The 21,302-nt window shown below is 36.6% G+C and overlaps 1 protein-coding gene across 4 annotated transcripts in view; it reads left to right on the top strand.

Annotated features, from left to right (window-relative positions):
- Window positions 1–15,310: 15,310 nt before the first annotated feature.
- Window positions 15,311–21,302, top strand: part of LOC126481244 (tumor susceptibility gene 101 protein) — a 159,848-nt gene continuing 153,856 nt past the window's right edge. For all 4 annotated transcript variants that reach the window (XM_050104860.1, XM_050104867.1, XM_050104876.1 and 1 more), the window contains exons 1-2: window positions 15,311–15,458; window positions 15,679–15,760. In XM_050104860.1, the coding sequence (XP_049960817.1) occupies window positions 15,716–15,760 (45 nt within the window). In that variant the 5' untranslated portion in view covers window positions 15,311–15,458; window positions 15,679–15,715. The remainder of the gene's footprint in view (window positions 15,459–15,678; window positions 15,761–21,302) is intronic.

Consider the following 21,302-nt stretch of genomic DNA (forward strand, 5'->3'; position numbering starts at 1 on the left):
ACACAGGCTACAGTGAACAAACCACAACCTGCTGGTACCTATTCACAAATTGTCGCGAGTCCCAAAGCAGGTACCAGTGACGGTTGTAGACTGCAAAACGTAAACATACCCACAACTCCAATACCTGAACAATTACCTGCCGGAATTACTGGTAACTACAATAACAACATAAATACGATCGAAAATGCCACGAGTCTATCAACTATTTTTGCAGACGAAGGTTTGCTGAGACATCGACAATTTCCAGCATTTACTACCGAAAGTAAAGGAATGAATCCCGTTGTTTTTATTAGTGCTTTTCGTCATGTATTTCCACGTAACTGGACGGAAGCACAAAAAATTAGATTTTTCGTGGCGTATACGCAAGGCGATGTGCTCTTATGGGCAACTGAAGTGGCTGAACTTTGCAACACTTATATCCAATTTGAACGAGCTTTCCTCGACAAATACTGGTCTGAGGCACTGCAAGAAAGACTCAGACGCGAGGCTTTCAACACTGCACCATTCGATGGCAAATACGGTAATCTACGTGGATTATTTGAAAAATACATGAACAAGACACGGTACTGGACGAACCCAATATCAAAGGCATATGTGTTAAAAATTTTGAAAAGTCGATTACCACCGCACAGTAGAGAAAACTTAGTCACAACGCCCGAGCACGACACTGAATATTTTCTATCAGTGCTCGATTCTATCGACTTAATCTATGAGGAAAGACCGGTACCCAATAGAGAAACAGAAAATCAGGCAGAACAACAACAAAATTATGTAAATCTGTCAGTAAAACTTGATTTAAACACACATCAAGGTTGGTACACACAACAGCAAAGTTACATACCGAGAGGTAATGAGTACAGTAACGGAAACGGAAAAAACAAACGATTTAAAAGAAATTTCCAAAACAACAGGGTAATTTCAGCGCACGAGCGAATTACAATTCACCATCACAAGGCCCTATGCCGAATATGAATAGAAACAGTCAGCCGCAGCAGTGGGCGACGCGCGGCAACAATGCCGCAGCCGATCTTTGGGCAGCAAAATAACTGCACAGCAGCTAACGACACAAACTGGCGAAGTACACACTCAGTGCAACTCACTGAAATTTCTCCAGGTAATGATCCAAGTCACACTAAGGCGTCGGAAAGCAGCAACCGGTCGTAGTTAAAAACCAGGCTATTGACCTCTCAGGGTGTGGGGGCAAGGTAGGACTACAAACATGTTCCATAAGATTTGACAGATGAGGTAGCATCAAGGATGATTTGTGTCAGCATGAGTTAGATATTGCTGCGAATATAGATCGATATCTAACTGATCTTCTGCATGCCTTTCCAGGATCTTGGTAATACATTTAACAAAGCCACATATGAACACAAACGGAGTGTCTCCTTACCTGCCGAAAAGGCTTGAAATTGCCCTGTTTGAAAAGTTTTTCTTCCATCAACATGGTTGCATGAACAGTTTATGGTGGAAGAGCACCATGATCGGAATTTGCATGATTTGTCATAGACTGAGACCCAGGATCATTATCACAATGCGATCTGGTGCTCGAGGATTGTTCTCGTTCTGTCTCTCGAAGCTCGATCTGACATTCTCGAATAGCCCCTCGGACCTCTTTTATCTCTCGCATAATTCGTTATACAACCTTACCATCTTTGTCCTCCACTGCGAGAAATCTGAGCCAGTCTCCTTCTTCAGTACCTGAAAATCTTTCTTTATTTCATTCTCATCGTGCAAATTCTCGTAGAGTAAATTCGCAACTGCTGCCAGAATACTTTGCTGAACAATTTCCACCTCCTGTTCTAGTTCACTGAAAAGCGTATCTTATTTTCCGCGAAAGTTTCTTCTCAGTGTTCCTGTTCCATAGATATATAGTCAGTGTAACGCCGCTTCCTTTGCACACAAAGATGAAAATAAACAAGCCCCAAACCCAAGATCCAAATTTCATAAAGAAAGAAAACAAAGTCCCACTGTGATAGCATCACTTGAATAGTAGCATGTGTACTGAAGAGAGACAATGTAAAAAGAAATAGAAAAGAAAATCAGTACAAAGTAACTTAGCATTTTTGCAAAAGAAAGTAAAACAGAAAACCCTTTTGTATCAAATTAAAGTGAAACTAGATCGCAAAGTAGTGTATTTATGGATCACGGAGTAGAATAAGTGACCTCAAAGAATACTCCTTGTTAGTACTCTTTGAGGACACCGCGGAATACAGAAGATAAAGTTACACATTGTTAATGTGCTTCTAGCGCTTGCTTGATCGTGTCGTTACTTAACGTGTGCTCTTGTACGTAGGCGATACGAGATAGTTTTTTTTACATTTTGAAGATTTGCGATCTGCTATAAATCATTAAGCTTGAAATAGGTAGATCAGAAACTTTGAGTATATTATTATGTAAAGTCAAGATAGGAAAAGAACCGAAATTTGTCTTAAATTGATTATTATCAATGGAAGACTGAACTCTGTCCCAGAGTGATAGACTTAGTAATTTAACGAAAACGGAAGTGAATATTAGAATCGAATTATGGGAAAATACTTAGATTTCGTAAAGCACCTGGTGAAACCTGGATATTACTGCAAACTCTTTGACTGAAAGTTACGTAACTTATTCCACCCAGCTTAGGGAAAGGTTACTTCATTAAGGCAATGACAGGATGTGCTTTGACTATAATAAACCAGCATAATGTGAATTTACCGCGTTTGACATTTATTTCAAACCAAATAATATTACATGCTTATGAAACATTTTATCAGTGTAACGATACAGATTAATAAATACATACAATATATATATACACGTCGGGGCGCATGTGATTAATTGAGATGGTCAGTACAATTAATATGGACTCGGCGTGAATATAGTGCAGCAGAACAGACTTCTTTTGTAACGTTCCTCATCAGACAGTATACAGACATTCTACTGCCGGCTGGTCGGAGCACGAACTTCATCAACGAACATTTTCAATAGAAGGAGCTGTTACATCAGGAAGGTGTAAGAATATCCCTTGACAGCTTGCAATTGTGTTGCCAGCTGTCAACTGTGAAGCTGTAACAGCTGAAGAAGAAAACAGCAGCCGCGTACAGAGCAGTGATAACACAGGCGCTGTCATAGAGACATTTACAAAAATTCCGTTACGTCATTGGTTAAGGTAGGTGTGTGAAGATGCCGCACCCAGCCCACTTCAACTGCCAGGGAATAACTTACGTGACTCAAGTGCAGTTACCTTGTCAGATAATTGTTCTACGTTCATATCTATTATTCCTTGTTGGGTTTTAATTTCACCAACTTCGTTAGAAAGCGTTCGCATTTCACTCGAAAATTGTTCCTGAGTTTGAGCCATCTCATTTGTAATCGCTGTAACCTGAGCAATCACCTCGCTAACCTTGTTTGTAGGCATATCTGCAACCTTCGGTGCTATCTCAGTCTGTCGAGTTGCTAACAACCTTAATTGTTTGCAAAATTTCAGCTAATAGGTTTATAACTGGTTGGCCCATTACAGCCAGTTCCTGAGTTTCATCAACCTCTTCTACCGATAGTGCATAAGCTAACCACTGGTACTGAATCTTAAATTGTGAATGAGTCTCAACCATAACATACTAAATTCAATGACTAAGCAAGTCTCTTCTGGCCTAACAGGCGTACAAAAGCTGACACTTACAACTTATTAAACAAGATACGACATGCAGATAAATACCTGAAAGAGAGGATGTTACAAGGTATCATTCAAAATATTTCCTGAAGTAACTATACGGGAGACAGTGAATGAGGACAAATTTTTATCATTAATAAAAAATTCCTCACAGGCTTTATAATTTACTTAACTATCAAGAATACTGATAGAAGGCATGTGGCACAAGTGGGAAGTGATAAGGTTAAAATTACTGCTTGCTGCTATTGCATGTTACAGCAATTTGAAATTATTGTGCGATGGTCTTGGGTTCATTGGCCAGGTACTTCTGTTTCTGCCTGTACAAAGCATGAAACAAACACACAATAAAGAGATCAACACATTTACAATAAAATACAGTACATGTGCTGACACATTTGGGCTGTGTAAATATATCTCTAATTGTATTTAAGACATTCTGATATTTTCACTGGACTCGCATTCTGAAGGACGACGGTTCAATCCCGCGTTCGGCCATCCTGATTTAGGTTTTCCGTGATTTCCCTAAATCAGTCGAGGCAAATGCCGGGATGGTTCCTCTGAAAGGGCACGGCTGACTTCCTTCCCCATCCTTCCCTAATCTGATGAGACCGATGACCACGCTGTCTGGTCTCCTTCCCCAAACCAACCAACCAACATTCTGATATTTTAATTTGAAGAATTTGCACAAGAGGAATTCCCTGGATTATACCTCTAAGTAACAGAGTAGCATTTCATATCTCTTATTGGCATAGATCTTACATAGCTTCAGCTTGGTTTTAGGAAGTATCTGAAATGATTAAAGTCACAACTGTGCTATGCTGAGCTACAGAATTTTATTTGAGGAGTAGTTCTCACGTTTATGGGCAGCAGGGAGTCAAACTGATTCCATATTTTTAGATTTTCAGAAGGCTTTCGACACGGTTCCTCACAAGCGTCTTCTAACCAAACTTGCATGCCTACAGAATATCGCCTCAGTTGTGCGACTGGATTCGTGATTTCCTGTCATAAAGGTCACAGTTCGTAGTAATAGAAAGAAAGTCATCGAGTAAAACAGAAATAATATCTGGCGTTCCCCAAGGACATGTTATAGGCCCTCTATTGTTCCTGATCTATATTAACGACATAGGAGACAATCTCAGTAGCCGTCTTAGATTGTTTGCAGATGATGCTGTCATTTACCGTCTTGTAAAGTCATCAGATGACCAAAACGAATTGCAAAATGATTTAGATAAGATATCTGTATGGTGCGAAAAGTGGCAGTTGACCCTGAATAAAGAAAAGTGTGAAGTTATTCACATGAGTACTAAAAGAAATACGCTAAATTTCAATTACGCGATAAGTCACACAAATCTGAAGGCAGCAAATTCAACTAAATATTTAGGGATTACAATTACATATACCCTAAATTGGAACGATCACATAGATAATGTTGTGGGTAGAGACAACCAAAGACTGCAATTCATTGGCAGGACACATAGAAGGTGCAACAGGTCTACTAAAAACACTACTTACACCATGTTTGTCCACCCTATTCTGGAGTACTGACGTGCGGTGTGGGATCTGCAACAGATGGGACTGACGAATGACATCGAAAAAGTACAAAGAAAGGCAGCTCATTTTGTATTATCGCGAAGTATGGAGATAGTGCCACAGACATGATATGTGATTTGGAGTGGCAATCATTAAAACAAAGGCGTTTTTCGTTGCGACGTGATCTTCTCATTAAATTTCAATCAGCAGCTTTCTCCTCCGATTGCGAAAACATTCCATTAGAACCCACCTACATTAGGGACAAATGATCATCACGATCAAATAAGAGGAATCAGGGCTCGCACAGAAAAATTTAAGTGCTCGTTTTTCCCGCACGCCGTTCGAGAGTGGAACAGAAGAGAGACAGATTGAAGATTCACTGAACCCTCTGCCAGGCACTTCATTGTGAATAGCAGGGTAGTCACGTAGATGTAGATGTAGACAATGGGGAATAAAGAGCAGAAAACTTAAGTAAACTGCAAACAGATGTGCATCTTATAAACCACTTAAACAACTAGCCTTATTAATAGTGGGTGGTTGCTGTATTTTTCTTTGAAAGAATCAACCTACCTTACATGTTTTCTACACGGTACTCTCCAAAAGTTAAGCATAAACACAAAAATACGAAAATGAAAAGAGAAAAGGTGAGCACTCGCCCAAGTTCACCATAGATATTTACCTATAAACCCTACTTGTTCACTCTGTGTAGGAAAGCAGTACTCCCTGGTGTGAATAGCAGCACAACCAAAAGGTAAACACATGCATTGCATGAGACCCCTCATTCTCAGTCTTGTTTGTCCATTCACAGTGGGCAAAGTGTAATCCCTTTGTGACGTTGACAACATAATGCCACAAAGACGCCATTTGGACCCTGCTTTGCAATATAGAATGTTCGGCCGCCTGGAAGCAGCCCAGATACAGGCTGATGTGTCAATATCTTTGGATGTGCCGAAAAGTGTCATTTCGAGGCCTTGGCGGTGGTTTTGAGACACAGGAGATGTTCGTCATAGGTCAGTGCAAGAGCAACGAAGTATAACCACCTCACAGCAGGACCAATGTCTGGCCTTAACTGCCGAACGAAATCAGGGTACATGTGCGAGACAATTGGCTGCAGAGCTTCCAGCTGCCTAAGGATTTCCTGTGTACCGACAAAATGTGTATCGGAGGCTCAGGATAGCAGGGCTGTTTCCCAAACGCCCAGCCTTTGCATCCCGCTCACTACAGCACAGAGATAAGCCCATATAATGTGGAGTCGGTTGAATTCCACTTCAGTTTGAAAAATGATTCTTGTCGCACATTACTCTGGAGAGAATCTGGTAGCTGATACAACCGCAGGAATATCATGCAAAGAGACCAGTTTGATGGGATGATGGTGTTATGGTGTGGGCAGGCATCATGTTGAATGGCTGTACAGATCTGCATATCTTTGTTGGTGGTTGGAAGAATACTATAAACACTCAGAGGAACAGAGTTGAGCTACCGCTGCCACATGGTCGTCTTTTCACTTGGTCTAGACTTCCTGTCTGCATCGAGCTGCTCTGGTGGATGAATTTCTTGAAAGTGAAGATATTCATTGCATGCACTGGGCAGCAAGGAACCCAGATCTGAGTCTTATAGAAGGTGCCCGAGAATCATTAGGGAGACGAACTACATCACGACAGCCTCCACCAAGGACATTTCCAGACCACTGCAACACTCTTCCTGCAAAATGGGATCAACTGCCAAGAGAGATCTTGAACCATCTCACAGAGACCGTGCCATGTCGCTATGCAGCATGTGTAGCTGTTAGGGATAACCATATCCCTCATTAATAGCATTTTTTGATGTGGAACAGATTTCCCAGCTGTGTTATTTTCTTACAAATGTGAATCTTAGCTATCAGAGCATTTCTAACAGTAAATTTTGGGCACCGTTGTATGCCAGATGTCTTGTAGCTAAGCTGTAGCTTGTTCAGTAATCATTTCAACATTCAGATAACACAATATGTTCACTTTTCATATATATTAAAAAGATATATACATATCTACATCCAAATGTTTGTTAGGAGATTGTGTAAAAATCCGAAATAAATCATTCTAGAACTTTTCGAGATGTTGCTAACAAAATAGATCTTTATATCTGAGTGTGTTAAAAATATGGTATATAGTTTGTATCCATCCAAATCTTTATTAGAGTATTATGTAGAATTTTAAGTAGACCAGTCAAGAACTTTTTCCTGTGCCTGTCCCAATATTTATCAGAGTATTGTTTAAAAATTGGAAGTGAATTGAAGAAAAACTTTCAGAGATTTTGGCTAATACGTTTTTCCCTTAATATACAGTATTATGTATGTATTTATAAGTTATTTGTATTAAAAATATGTAGCCTATGTCCACACTAACATTTCTTAGAGTGTTGTATAGAAATTTGAAGTAAACTGGTCCAGAGCTTTTGGAGATTTTTGCTAACAACTTTTCCCCTGTATGTATTTTTAAGAAATATATTAAAAATATATAGTGTATATCCCTCTGAATGTTTACGAGAGTATCCTGTAAAATATTGCAGTAAGTTGGCCAATAACTTTTTGGAAAACAACTTTTCCTGTTTGTATATCATGTATATATTTATATAATATATGTACATATTAAAATATTTGTAATCTATATCTGTCTGAAAGTTTATTAGAGTATTGTGTAAAAATTTGAAGTAAATTGGTCAAAAACGTTTTGAGAATTTTGCTATCAATGTTAAATAAGTCTTGTCTTTATACAGTAATGTAGGTATAGATTTAAGTTTCATTGCTACACTGAGGATATCTGCTTCTAAGTTTCTCATGCTGGCAGCTGTTCTTCAGTAAAATTCTGGAGGATTTACTTCGTCTTCTTTGACGAAAACCATGTTTAGTAAATTCACTTTAGTGGCACTCTCATTGGTAACGTTATTGTGCAGTGAAGGTATTTATTATGTCTTGCCACTGATGTGCATTACAAATGACCAGAATCTCTTTAGATTTTCTGCCATACTGTGAGACAGAGTTTCGCTTTGGAATCTATTAAAAATCGTCTTGCATTGAAGTATGTGGTAAATTTTTAGCTTCTGTAACAAATCGCCAAACTTTGAGCTTTTGCATTATTTTAAATTTGGCACATTCATTTCATTGCTCCTGTGACAGTGTTCTGATCTATTCTGTTTGCTATGGGGGATGTGTTCTGTCTCTTATTAATATATTTAATATAAAGCTCCCAAGTACTGTCAATACTATTTCTTTTAATTAAAGCCACATCTGGTCGACAAGCACATGCTTAGTTTGAAAGGAGTGGGACCTGTTTCTTAAGACAATATTTAAGAATATCTTTTAGGTAACATTATCTAGACAGGCTTTCTGCCTGGTAGATTTATTGTAAGGTGCAGCCTACACTAGTTGCCTGTGATTAAGGGAACAGAAATGGAATAACATTAGAGTATCCAACAGAAAGCTAGTTTTAGAATTAATCACAATTATGTCAGATTAATGATTCAAACACTGAAATTTTATCCTTGTTATATCTGATTAAGTAAATTAACAGATTATTTATATGTTTCATATATGGTTTGGTATCATAAGACATTCAGTATTATATACTTCAGTCTCAGGTCACACAAATTATATGACATCCATCTCCAACTTTTAGCAGGTCACCATCAGATGATTGGAATACATCACATAGTTAGTTGCTGCACTTTGAAGGATTAGTAAGTAACATATTCATATCATCTGCTAATGCTTTGTTAAGAAGTTGAACCCTCTACTTATGTGTGGCCTTAGGCAGAAATGTATAATAGAAACAGTTTACAACACCATCACTGTGCTCCTCCAAGGTAGTAAGCCTAGTCTGTGTAACTTTGATAACAGTTCTGATAACTTGGTATACAGATACAATACCAGCCTTCCTTTTAAGGTAGTGTTCAGCCAGAGTTTTAGTTTCCCCCTCCTGTACTAAATATTTAATAACTATTATATTGCTCTTAAGACAATGGTGTAACCTATCTTGGATGGACCCTGCACCAAAATTTGTTGTTGGGCCATTTTATCTGACTGTTGCAAAGCTCAAATGGAGGATAAAGATTTTTCACAAAAGAAACAAAAATTCTTATTTTGAATAAAATAAATATTTATTGATTAAGTATAGATTACATAGCTAAGTAATTAGTAACGACTAATGCTCCTAGGAGCCAAGTTAGCCAAACAATTCAAATATATATTTTCTCGCCTTTTTTTCAGCAAACTTACTCATTAAATCATCCATAGCTGAAGATGGTTTTAGTTTTTAGAGATGTTCTGCCTCTTTAGACAGCACTGAGAAGTCTGAAAGCCGTTCTTGCTTCATAGAAGTCCTAAGATAGCTTTTAATCATTTTAAATTCGAAAATATCTTTGAGCTGTTTCAGTTGTTATAGCAAGAGTAAAAAATTGGAAACATGCTGTTATTATCTACGGAAAACTGAATGCATAGCTATTGAATGTAATCAGTAATCATTCCATGAGTTCCTTAATGGAATGGATTTTCTGAATTTCAGTTTTTAAGCATATTTCCAAAGAAATTAAATGTTATACAGATCCAATTACGTGTCTTTATTGTATTTAACAGTCGGTTTTCCCACTTCCTTTTTTATTATTTCACTTGAAAATGAGGAAATTTCTCCAACTGTAATACTTTGAATATATTATTAAGGTTAAGGTCACAGAGATTTTGAAATCTTTGTTTAGTTTGAGAAATTAATGTACCTAAACAGCAATAGTACACATTGACTTTGAAGTTCGATTCTGGGTCTGAAATTCTCTCATCTCCAGATAACTCTTCAAAATATCGCTTTGTTATATTCCATCTTTTATTTCTGAAAACAGTTGTCACCCACCACTCTTTTGCTAGTTCTCTGGACTTGCTTGAAAACCATGGAATGAATTCTGATTTCTTATTTCGCTCAGTCTATTCAGAACATAACTTAGTAAAATACTAGCTTTCTGCATGTTATTATTTTCAAGCTGTAGAGCCTTAGAAACTGGATTAAAGATTTCAAATAATGAATTTAAAAAGGTGAAAATCACTATAAAATCATACTTCTCTACAATATTAGTTATACTTTTACACTCATATTTTTTAGTGGAAATTAAATTTATCTGGAACAAAGTTTTCATTTTTAATGAATAATTTTTCTTTATAAAGCGTCATGTCTTGAAGACCATCCAATAGCACATTCCATCTTAAGGGTAATTTTATATTTTATGTATTTATCATTACTCCACACTAATCAGCGTTTTATACTATTGTTAAAAAAGGAATATATATATTTTCCAAATTATCCAGAAAATTGACACATTAGGAAAATGTTCCACACCATCATTTAAAATCAAATTTAATGCACGTGCAACACAACGAATATAATCAGAATTCTACGCATTTTCTTTTATAAGCACTTGCAAAGATCCCGAGTTTGAGCCTTGGTTCGGCTCATTGTTTTAATCTGCCAGAAAGTTTCAGATCAGCACACACTCAGCTGCAAAGTGAAAATCTCATTCTCCATACACTCCTGACATAATATTTGCTCCATCGTAACTCTACCCTCTACATTTGGTCAAATTAATTCCATATTATTTTACAGTATTAAAAATTTCAGTTTTTAGTCCTTCTGCACTACTATCAGCTACTGATATAAACCCAAAATGGAAATACAGACATTAATTTCCTTAGGCACATGATCATCATTTTTGCTATCGAGATGTATCAAAAATCTACAGACATTTGGTCTGTTTTTGACAGACTAAATAGTTGCCAGAAATTGCGGTTTTTTAATTTCTAAAACAATATTTTCTGTAACTCCAGTAGCAAGTTAATTAACAATTTCATTTTTAATAGTGTGGCTTAAGTAATTTATTGCATATTTTGGCTTTAAAAGAAGTTTCGATAGTAAACATAAAATTAATATGAAATTTCCAGATACAGAATTATAGCGTTTTAAAGGTAAAATGCATGAAGCTAAAGTAATTATGACATTAATAACACCATGCAATACATCTTGCCACAAATTAATTTTACTATAGATTTCATGTTGGAGTAAAGTATCAATGACGTTAACCCGTAACCAATTATTAACAGATAGAGCACATTAATATGCTGCTGTGAGTTTTCATGATCAGATCTATATTGTAAAAAATTGCTTATAGCTGAAACACTGTTAACCCATGTGGAGGAATATGATTTGCTTTGACCATCTGCAGACAACTAACAAAAGTAACAATACAGTTTATTTAAAATATTAGAATAACATAGCCATTGCCTTGAACTTTTTATACCGTCCTTCCTGGAATATGAGTAATGATAAACTGAAAAACATTGTTTGGTTTCTGGAGCCTTTGGGAACAGTCCTTGTGGTTTAAATGAGCCCTATTTAATAATTATTTTACATCCTCATTCAGTAAGGCTGTCACCAAAATTTCCTCTATCTGAAGAAGATATATTATGATATATCTCAGATTTATTAAGGTATTCGGGATGGGTTTATTCTATTTCCCCAACCTCCAGCAGTGATTGTGTTTCAGATTAATCTAAAAATAAAATGAAGTAAAATTAATGTTGAGAATTTTTAGAAATTATTCAAACTGTATGGTTAAGATATTAATTAAACAAATCTTTAATTTTTTAGCTTAATTCATAAACCAGGCACTGCAAACCCGGATTCTTTCACGGGCTTCCTTGATGAGGTGGAAAGTTAAAGCAGGCCATATTTTATGGGTTGTTCAGTCTTAACATCACTGCAGTGTGGGGAGTGTAAGGTCCAGAAGGTGGATGAACATCAGTGTGGTGCAAGGAGTGAAACAAATAGGCCTAATTTGTGCCAGTTTATTCAATGCAAGCAAAACTCAAACACACATCACACTCAACACAAATGCACACACATTCACACTCACCCCCCAGCCCCCCCCCCCCACACACACAGTCACTCACACTCACACACATGCACACACACATACACTATTTTCCTATCATGTTGCATGATTACTGCAGTGGAGATTCAACAAATACAAGTGATATTTTGTGGAAACCATTTCTTTGTAGGGTCATTGATATTCGTATGTCGTACATTTTTCTGTCAAAGAATATGACATTAAAGTAAGCCAGTTCCGATACTGATATTTAAAAAACATTACTTATTAAACTTATACAGTCCTGGTACATGCCTTGAGGCATTGAAAAACTAATACATAATGTGCCGGGCCAACTTGCTCACCCAGCTAGTAATATTAGAAATTCAGCTTAGCAATGAACAAAGCATAAGTGGTACTGCAGCACAGCACAAATGATCACTGCATAGATTGGCTGATGTTTGAAATCAGCATGAAAGCTTCTAAGCATCACGCTTGAGATTCCTTTAGATCATACGGGGGTTGTCAAAATGTGAATAAAATAGTGGAGTACAGGGCTTAATTTGGGCAGAAACACACTGGAATGGCGTTTCGTCATCTCTGAGGAAAGATTTTTTTGGTCCCGAGGATACCAAGTCTCCACAGAGATTGGAAGTAGTACACTTATTTTAAAACGTAATGTAAAATATAATTCGCTGCTGCACAGACACTGGTGAACGTTACAGTGACTGGCTCTGTGTTAGCAATTTGTTTGCAAAAAGCAATTCTCACGAATATAAATTTGCAATAGCTGCAAAACTGCAGTGTGCATTGACTGGCCTCTCTGTATTTGTGCTCTTCCTATTTGCATTCCTCTGTGAGTTTGGTGGATATCGAGAGATATTTCTGTTCAGTCATGTTACACTTCTGTAAAGTGTTACTTATGCACTTATACTGTAGTGTTCCTGTCCTTTTTCGACATAAAATGTGCATTTCTTTTCTTTGGTGAGCTGTTTTTTCATTCTCTCCATTTGTGGCAAATGAAAGTTGTAATAAATGCTATGTAAGCATATTGACCTATGATGTTTTCCAAGGCGCATCAGGTTAGAAACAAATATTTGTAGTTGCTCTAAGACGAAATGAATGGTCTTGGGGAATGTGTAACCAGCATAGTCAACACATCGAACGTATCATCTTGGAATTTATATCGCTGAATCAGACTTTTCGTCTAACCTATAATCCATAAATTCATCGATCTTACTCTAAAAATTCAATTATCGTCTTTACTTACAACGAATGTTCCATCGAGAGTTCTCCCAAGGAACTTTTGTTTTGTTATTGGAGGTACCAGCTCTCATTTTGTTTTCATTATGTGTGACAAAGCGCAAATATCTGTAAAACATACATGCTGATGATAATCGCGGCTCCCGACCTACAATACGTTAGAAACGAGTCAACAATGGGTAGTTAGCTGTGTAGTTACATGTCTCGCGTTCATTTCGGAAAAAAATACTGTAACGTTGGAATTTTGTGTTAAAATGTAATTTAACTACGCTTGGGACTGATAAACAGTTCGTAATTCGCCAGAACCGGAATTCGTGTTAACCGAAAAAAATATACTATTAGAACTAATGTATTCCTATAAGGGCCAAATTTTTTTCGCGTTAACCATGAGTTCGTCTTGAGTGATTTCGCGCTAACAAGGTCAAACAGTGATGGCGTACTACATCGGTTAAAATTTTATATTTTATAAAATCCACATTGACTGATTTAGTTTTCATTGCCCTTTCCACACAAGATGTGTTAGCTGGAAGAGATCTCTTCCTGATATAACCTCACTGTTGTAAACAAATTTAATGTATCACCATCCTGTTAATTGTGTATGACAAAGTGTGTAAAATTAAACATCCATATACCTAGTGTGGGAAAACTTGTGTACATAAAATTATGGAATGTATTTTATGGTTCGTACTGCATGTGTACAAATCTAGTGAACGCGCTGATCGCATGTATTTACCTAGTGCATTTCCGTGACGACGTGTAATGATACTCATAAGTCCTATGTCACACAGCGAGGAACGCTACATAACGTAACCTAAATTATAAATCAGAAGTATTTTTTTCCGTGGAGATAGATACGTTTCTAGTACTTACCATTGCAAACGAAATCACTCATAGAATCTGACTTCTGAAAAAATGAAGAAATGTCGGGCAATTTGTTTATAACTTCCTTCTTCTCCTGTTTATCTCTTCATTTCATAGCTCCACCAGGGTAATTTCTCTTTTTTTCACTCATTTCTTTTACAATTAAACCTATTAACGAACAAATAATCACTAAATTTACAACGTTTGAACATCGTAAACTGCGTGCACAGATTGAAATAAACGCGTATACATTGTTCTCATTCAACTGAATACCGAAATCATTGTTGTCTGCTAAAGTGCGCCGCGGGAAATCTGAGACGTTCATTGTTGCCAACATTTGGCCGCCCGATTAATTAAGTGTTTAGGGCAAGGCCTATGACTTCAGCGTTCACCTTAAGCGAGATTGCGGAAAACATTTTACGAATGGGCGCCGTATCATTGACATGGCTGATGCGGCAGTATCTTAAGGTTAAGAACAATTGTAACTTGTATTGATACTCTTCTTTTTCTATACTTTATCAATCATAATCAATTAAAAGATCAAAACCAACTGGACCACACTTCTTGTACTTGTTTTCCTTTAGCCAACGCTCATTCACACACTTTATACGACACTGCAGTATTTCTAATATTGGATTTTATTTCTTATTTATTATACATGACTGTGGGAAAAAGCTATAATTTAATGAAACTGAAACAATCATTTTGACCTACAAGAAAGGCGACTTAGCATATATATAAAAAAAAAAAAAAAAAAAAAAAAGCAATAGCTGCGGAGGACCTAGATCTCTGGTGGGCCACACTTTCTCCTGAAAAAAACTTCTGATTTAGTCAAGTAAACACTTCTCATTCCGGTAATAGTTATATGTGATATAATACAAAGCGGGAGTCTAATGCCGGTAGGTCTGCAATACGAGTCATCCGTGTACAAATGCCAGCAATCCGCGCCACATGCGTAGTCGTGACCCTTCCAAGAATTATATATTTGGCGATAATAAATGAATTGGTTTAAATAAAATAAAATTTTTAAGAAGAATATAGTAATAAACATTTGCAATAAGCGGTTTTCTGACGGGCTCTAGTTGTAATCACACTATGGTATTTAATTATACGGAGAATCTCTGGAATAGTTTCTGTCTCAGAATCATATGGTTGCCTGAGTGTTTAATTAATGACAAGAAAATCTGTGTGTTTTTGTTCGTAAGTGAAACGGCAAAAATAAATAATTATATTTAACCATTAGTGGAAAAAGTCGTGAACGGTAGTGTTACTGGTTAGTATGCTGTGTATATTCATGCTAAATAAAATCTAGTTTGTGTGTTGACATTTCGCTAGAGGAATATCGTGTAATCAACCTGTTTTGTCAACCACAATAAAAGAAATAAAATAAAATAAAGACGGTAGTTCAGTCGCTAGTTTCCTTTTGCGTCAGTATAATCAAGGATTTGTAAAGTATCATTGCGAAGTTCCTTATACGAAACGTATGTTCACAGGATTATAACTTAGTGTGAAGTCACAAAGGAAGCGGAGATGCTTCATTCCGAAGAGGGAAAAATAAAGCAGTATTTGTCGAAGGTAATAAATTTTTTGTTACTTTGCGACTGTAAGTCGTACCTTAAGAAACATAAAACCATCAGCTGTGTATAATGGATGTGACTCAACTGTTTCAATATTTTGTAAATATTTCCCGTGTTGTTAACAATTTGATTTTGTTGTAAATGTTAAGAGTTGTGTAGTGTCTCCACCAGTTCCCATATCTGGGTACATGTTTCATAGTTAACGTACTAGCCTTATTCATATCCACCGTAACTGCTCAGTTAAAATCCTAACATAGTTTATTTTCAGAGAAATACTACTTAATCATAAATGAGTGGAAGTTGATAGGATGAAGTTCATAATCCAAATGTTGACTGTGTGACTGCCGTTGGAGAACAGGTGTGAATACTTTCAACAGGACCACAGTATGATAACAAGATTTCTTCACTTTACATATTTATTTATTTATTTGTTTGTCTGTCAGTTTCTGTGTGCCCTTGCAAGCCAAAGCTGAGTCAGTATATAATTTACAGGCTGCTGATTAGAAAATTTATAAACAAAACTATTAATCACATGAGAAAGAAACAAGCTTATAGAAATAAACAACTCATTACAGAGAAAAGTTTTTATTTATTTAATATCCATTTTTGAGTATAGAAATGCAGTTGATTGTATCATTTAGCTTACATACGTGCATACATCTGTAAAACTATATAGATATTAAGAGAAATATATATTGATATGTGGTAGGCCATTACTGTAACAATATAATTAATTCAAAAACAAACATTATGTTTTACATACAACATTAATGAATCAACATTAGTCTTAAAGATCATCTTTTGGACACATTTAAAATTTTAGTGGTGTCTACAATGTATTTTGCCCAAGACAGTTTCATCCAGTGTTACTCTGTGCACTAAGTGTCACATGATGCACATAATGCAAAGAACTTCTCTACAGAATAGAATCAGTGTACCACAAGGAAACCTTTCAACAGAGATTTGAGAACCTTATGTTTATCTGTCTTTTTTCTGTTGTACTTGAAGCCTACTGAAAATGAAACATGCATAGTGAACTCTTTCCTGTACAATGCTTAAGGAAATATTATCCAAGTGCGGCCATTTTTCTATCTTATGTTCACCGAATAAGTATATAAGTTTCTTCTAAATGAATGTTGTAAACAGCATAATCAAGGGAAGACAGTGTTCGAATTCAAAGACATTCAAACACCAGCCTCACAAAGTTGGCAAACTGACATCATGGATCATTCTCCCCTCCGTTTTCTGGGGTAAGAAAATTCTTGGTAAGTGCACTGAGTTGCCCCAGAATATATTACCACATGTGATAATAGAGTGAAAGTAAATCATTTTTATCTGTTTTCTATCTTTCCTCTAGTTGCCCATAATTCGTTGGGGTATGTACTGTCTGTACAACTAAATGAAGGCAGTTTGTTTATTGCCATATGCGTTTCGCTTCTTTTATTTGGGAAGCATCATCAATGGCCTGAAATACATGTTTCCTTTTATACATACAATAAATGTATTACGTGGTAGATATAATATGCTGCTATGGTACATTTTGTCATGTTTTTGTCATGCTTTTTAGCTTAGAAGCAACTTTTGTAGCAGAAGTTCCGTATTCCGAACGTTACATTCACAATATGGAACTTGTGCTACAGAAGTTGCATCTTACCGAGAAACAAGATAAAAACATGACAAAGTGTAATAGAGCAGCATATTATATCTACCACGTAATACATTTATTGTATGTGTAAAAGGAAACATTTATTTCAGGCCACTGATTATGCTTCCCAAATAAAAGAAGCGAAACACGTATGGCAATAAACAAACTGCCTTCATTTAGTTGCATAGATGGTACATACCTCCACGAAAGAAAACTATCCTTTGTGGTTGTGTCAGAGTGGAGACTGTCATAATGAAGATAGCAAATATTCTTGTACATAGTACTTCCAAGAGAGCTTTCCATCTACCCTCAGATTAAAAATTTAAAATGGTCTTCTTTACCGACTGACACATTGGGATGATTAAATTTCATGTTTACTAGAGTACTGTGTCATAAACTACATGCTTTGCATTTTGTTGTAGTTGAGTGTTAAGCTGTTCTTTGAAAGCTGTCTGCTGATTTTACCACCTAACCTATTATCTACAATATATCATATACATTTTGTTCCACATCTTTCACACTGACACTTGTCAGTTTCTTCTTCTTCTTTCTAGACTAAGCCTGGTCTCTGCAGCCACAGCTTCCTCTCTTCAGTTGTCCCCACCACCTCCATCTGTGAAGAACATCCCATCTCAGTAAACATATTTTTTAAATAGGATGTCCTTGATCTTACCCTCATTTTCTTCTGTATGATCTTGCCTTCAGAAATGTTTTATAAAAGAATATCATATTCGATTAAGTGTCCAGTGGATTTTTCTGTATTTCATGTAGAACCACCTAATTCATTTCCTTATCCCTCCAGCTAGTTCTTGTAATTTTCCTTCACAACTTCATTTTATCATCTTCGATGTGCACAAGATTTCTTGGGCTTTGCCAACTGCCAGGTTTCACATACGTATGTTGGGACAGCTTTCCCAAGCACCAGGTTTCACGTTCGTATGGCGGGACACTCCATACAAAAGTCTTTATGAAGCTTTTCTTAGTGTCGAAGCTGATCTGCTTCTTTAGCAGAAGGTTCTTCTTATTTTGGAAGGCACTCTTTGCCTGTCGTTTTCTTGTCTTGATTTCCTTTTACATCTAGTGTTTCCCTCTGCATTCCTACCGAGATAGGCCTAGTGAAATTTTGTTACTACCTCAAGTTGCTCACAACTTACGCTTGTGTCAGTCTTATTTCAGTCTCCTTTCTTGCCTATGACCATGACTTCTGTCTTCTTTGTATTTGTAGTTTTTGTTATCTCTTTGAGACCTTAAGCATTTTATTTACTTCTTTCTCTGCTTCTGCCACTGTTGCAGAGTCACTGGGAAATCTGACACAGTGAATATGTATACCATTAATTTTGATTCCAATCATCTTTTCTTTCGTTGTTTTTAGTGTCTCCTTGATGAACATATCAAACAAATAAGGTGATAGAGGGCACCTTCTGATTTTTGCTCCTTTTTTACTGTCATTAATATCCAGTTCACCAGTTTCCCTTTCATATATACTCGTAATTAGTCATCTGTCTTTCCAGTCATGCCCTACTTTGCTCAGTGCTTTAAGTAATAACTTCAATCAGCCATATCAAATTCTTGTTCTAGTTCAGTTAACTGCAGTATATGTTGTTCTGTTTACTTCTAAATTTTTTTTTTTTTTTTTTTTTTTTTTTTCAAAATTTGACTTTTTCAGATTGCTTCCCTTGATCCTTTCCATGCTGGGAAACAAAATTGATCATTGGCTAAGTTGCAATCTATTTTCTTTGTAAATCTCTCTCTTTATTCACAGTAGTACTTCTGATGCATCTGACAGAAGAGCTGGTGTTCAATAATTTGTACATTCCTTTGTAATTGTCCTCTTGGATAATGCAGCAATTCTACTGTTTGCAAAATCATTTTGTATGGTACCCTCTTCATCACATTTGTATATATTAACGTGTCATTAGGATGAGAGATTTTTTTTAGTCATATATAGTGGCTGATTGTTGATGTAGGATGCATCAAGAAAAGTAACAGATCTGTGACATAACCTTGTGGCCGCACCCTACTTAACACTACGCTCATTCAAATTTCTTCCCTATTTGTTGACTTAAAAGACAACCTTCAATTTCCTACTCTCAGTTATGATATGGATTGTGGTTGAGCTTTTTCCCTAATCCCACAATTTGCCAGTTTATGCAAAAGTATTGCATGGTCAACACTGTCTTTACATCTCTCTCTCTCTCTCTCTCTCTCTCTCTCTCTCTCTCTCTCTCTCTCTCTCTCTCCCCCCCCCCCCTTTCTCCCCCCACCCCACTTCATTTGCTGGCAATTGTTCTTTTTATGAGTGTGATGCTGACATCAAGGCATCAGAGCTCCTACAGCCTGGTCTGACTATTCAACTGCTATATGATTCCCCCTCCCCCAGATGGGACCAAATCAATGGAGCAAAGATATCTTTTTTTTTTTTTAACATCGTGTCTATTACCCTCATGGGGGGGGGGGGCTGTATTTTTCCTCTGTTGGCTGATATCTTCAAGTTCTTAACAGGTTTCATGTTCTCAATAAAGGATATCATCATCTACCTGTGGCGATTCAGTTAGTTTTATTTTTCCTCTGTTGGCTGATATCTTCAAGTTATTGATAGGTTTCATGTTCTTAAGAAAGGATATCCTCATCCACATCTCCTACCCCTGTGGTCATCCAGTTAGTTTGTTGGTTTTTGTTTTGTTGAAGTTTTGTGTTGTTAATGATGTCATCCATTCATCATTCCTTATGGCTCACATATCTGCCATGTAAATGATGTCATTGGTCTGTCAGCTTGGAAACGCATTGTTTGTTAATCCTGGAATGTGTGGCTTACTATTATCTCTTTTTGATTCCAATATAAGGTTAAACAGCCAATGTGTTGCACGTTAACATTAGGTGTACATTGACCTGGATTTAGACATTTATTACAGGTGGCTTCATCAGAATGAACAGTTGGTAAATCGTAAAATTACATTGCTAAGAAGCAGTAGTCAGAATTTCGAGCAGCTATGCCCAAGTCAAAGGTAAAACAAAACACTGTAGCTTTTGCCACATGTACCCAGCTGGGAACATCATCAGACTGATCTTTTTGATTCATTCTTTGTTTCCATTTTTTCTCCTTAACTCTTCGCAATATGTTTTTCATTCCTTACTTGATCATTGCATCTGATCTGCAACAGTCTCCTATAATAGCACATTTCAGTGGCTTCTGATCATTTCATTTATGTCTTTCCCATTGTTCACATTTTACGGTTATACCACCATATGCCCAAACATTGCTTTTAATTAAGTTTGTTTGGTCTCAGTTTTTATATTTTTGGGTGTTAACTGTTGTTTCTTTTTATAGAAATCCCCTGTTACTTTGCCTTCTTGCATCTTCATTCTTCATCTGTTCTATTTCCGATGCAGTATAATTCATCTTCTTCCAGAGTCATGCCCAAGTTGGACACTTAGTCATCCAGCATGCCCATCTGTAGTGCACACTATTGTCTCAGGTTGCTTCTAGCTTAGGTTCATACTGTAATGATCAGCTGGCATATGTTCCATTTCATTAAGCATCTAATTCACTTCCTGTTTACTTTTGGGGACCACTCATATGTTACTAGTGGATCATGAAATTTTTTTCATCAAGAGTCGTTTATATCTCTCAGTGTCTCCTCAATACACAAATTAAATATCAGCTCTGACAATAAGCAACCCAGCCTCACATCTTTTGTGACTTTGGCATTTTTTTTTTTTTTTTTTTTTTTTTTTTTTTGTAACATTCAGTCAGTGCTGACCACTCCAGTGAGATTTGCATAGAGAAAATGGACTAATGGACTAGCTTGCAGCTGTGAGCTATGTTCTCATTTTCAGTTGAACTAATTTCTTATGTGCAACTATAAATCTTTTGCAAGCATTGTTTCCAATTTCT

Source organism: Schistocerca serialis, chromosome 1 (genome assembly GCF_023864345.2).
Source record: "Schistocerca serialis cubense isolate TAMUIC-IGC-003099 chromosome 1, iqSchSeri2.2, whole genome shotgun sequence".
Lineage (NCBI taxonomy): Eukaryota > Metazoa > Arthropoda > Insecta > Orthoptera > Acrididae > Schistocerca > Schistocerca serialis.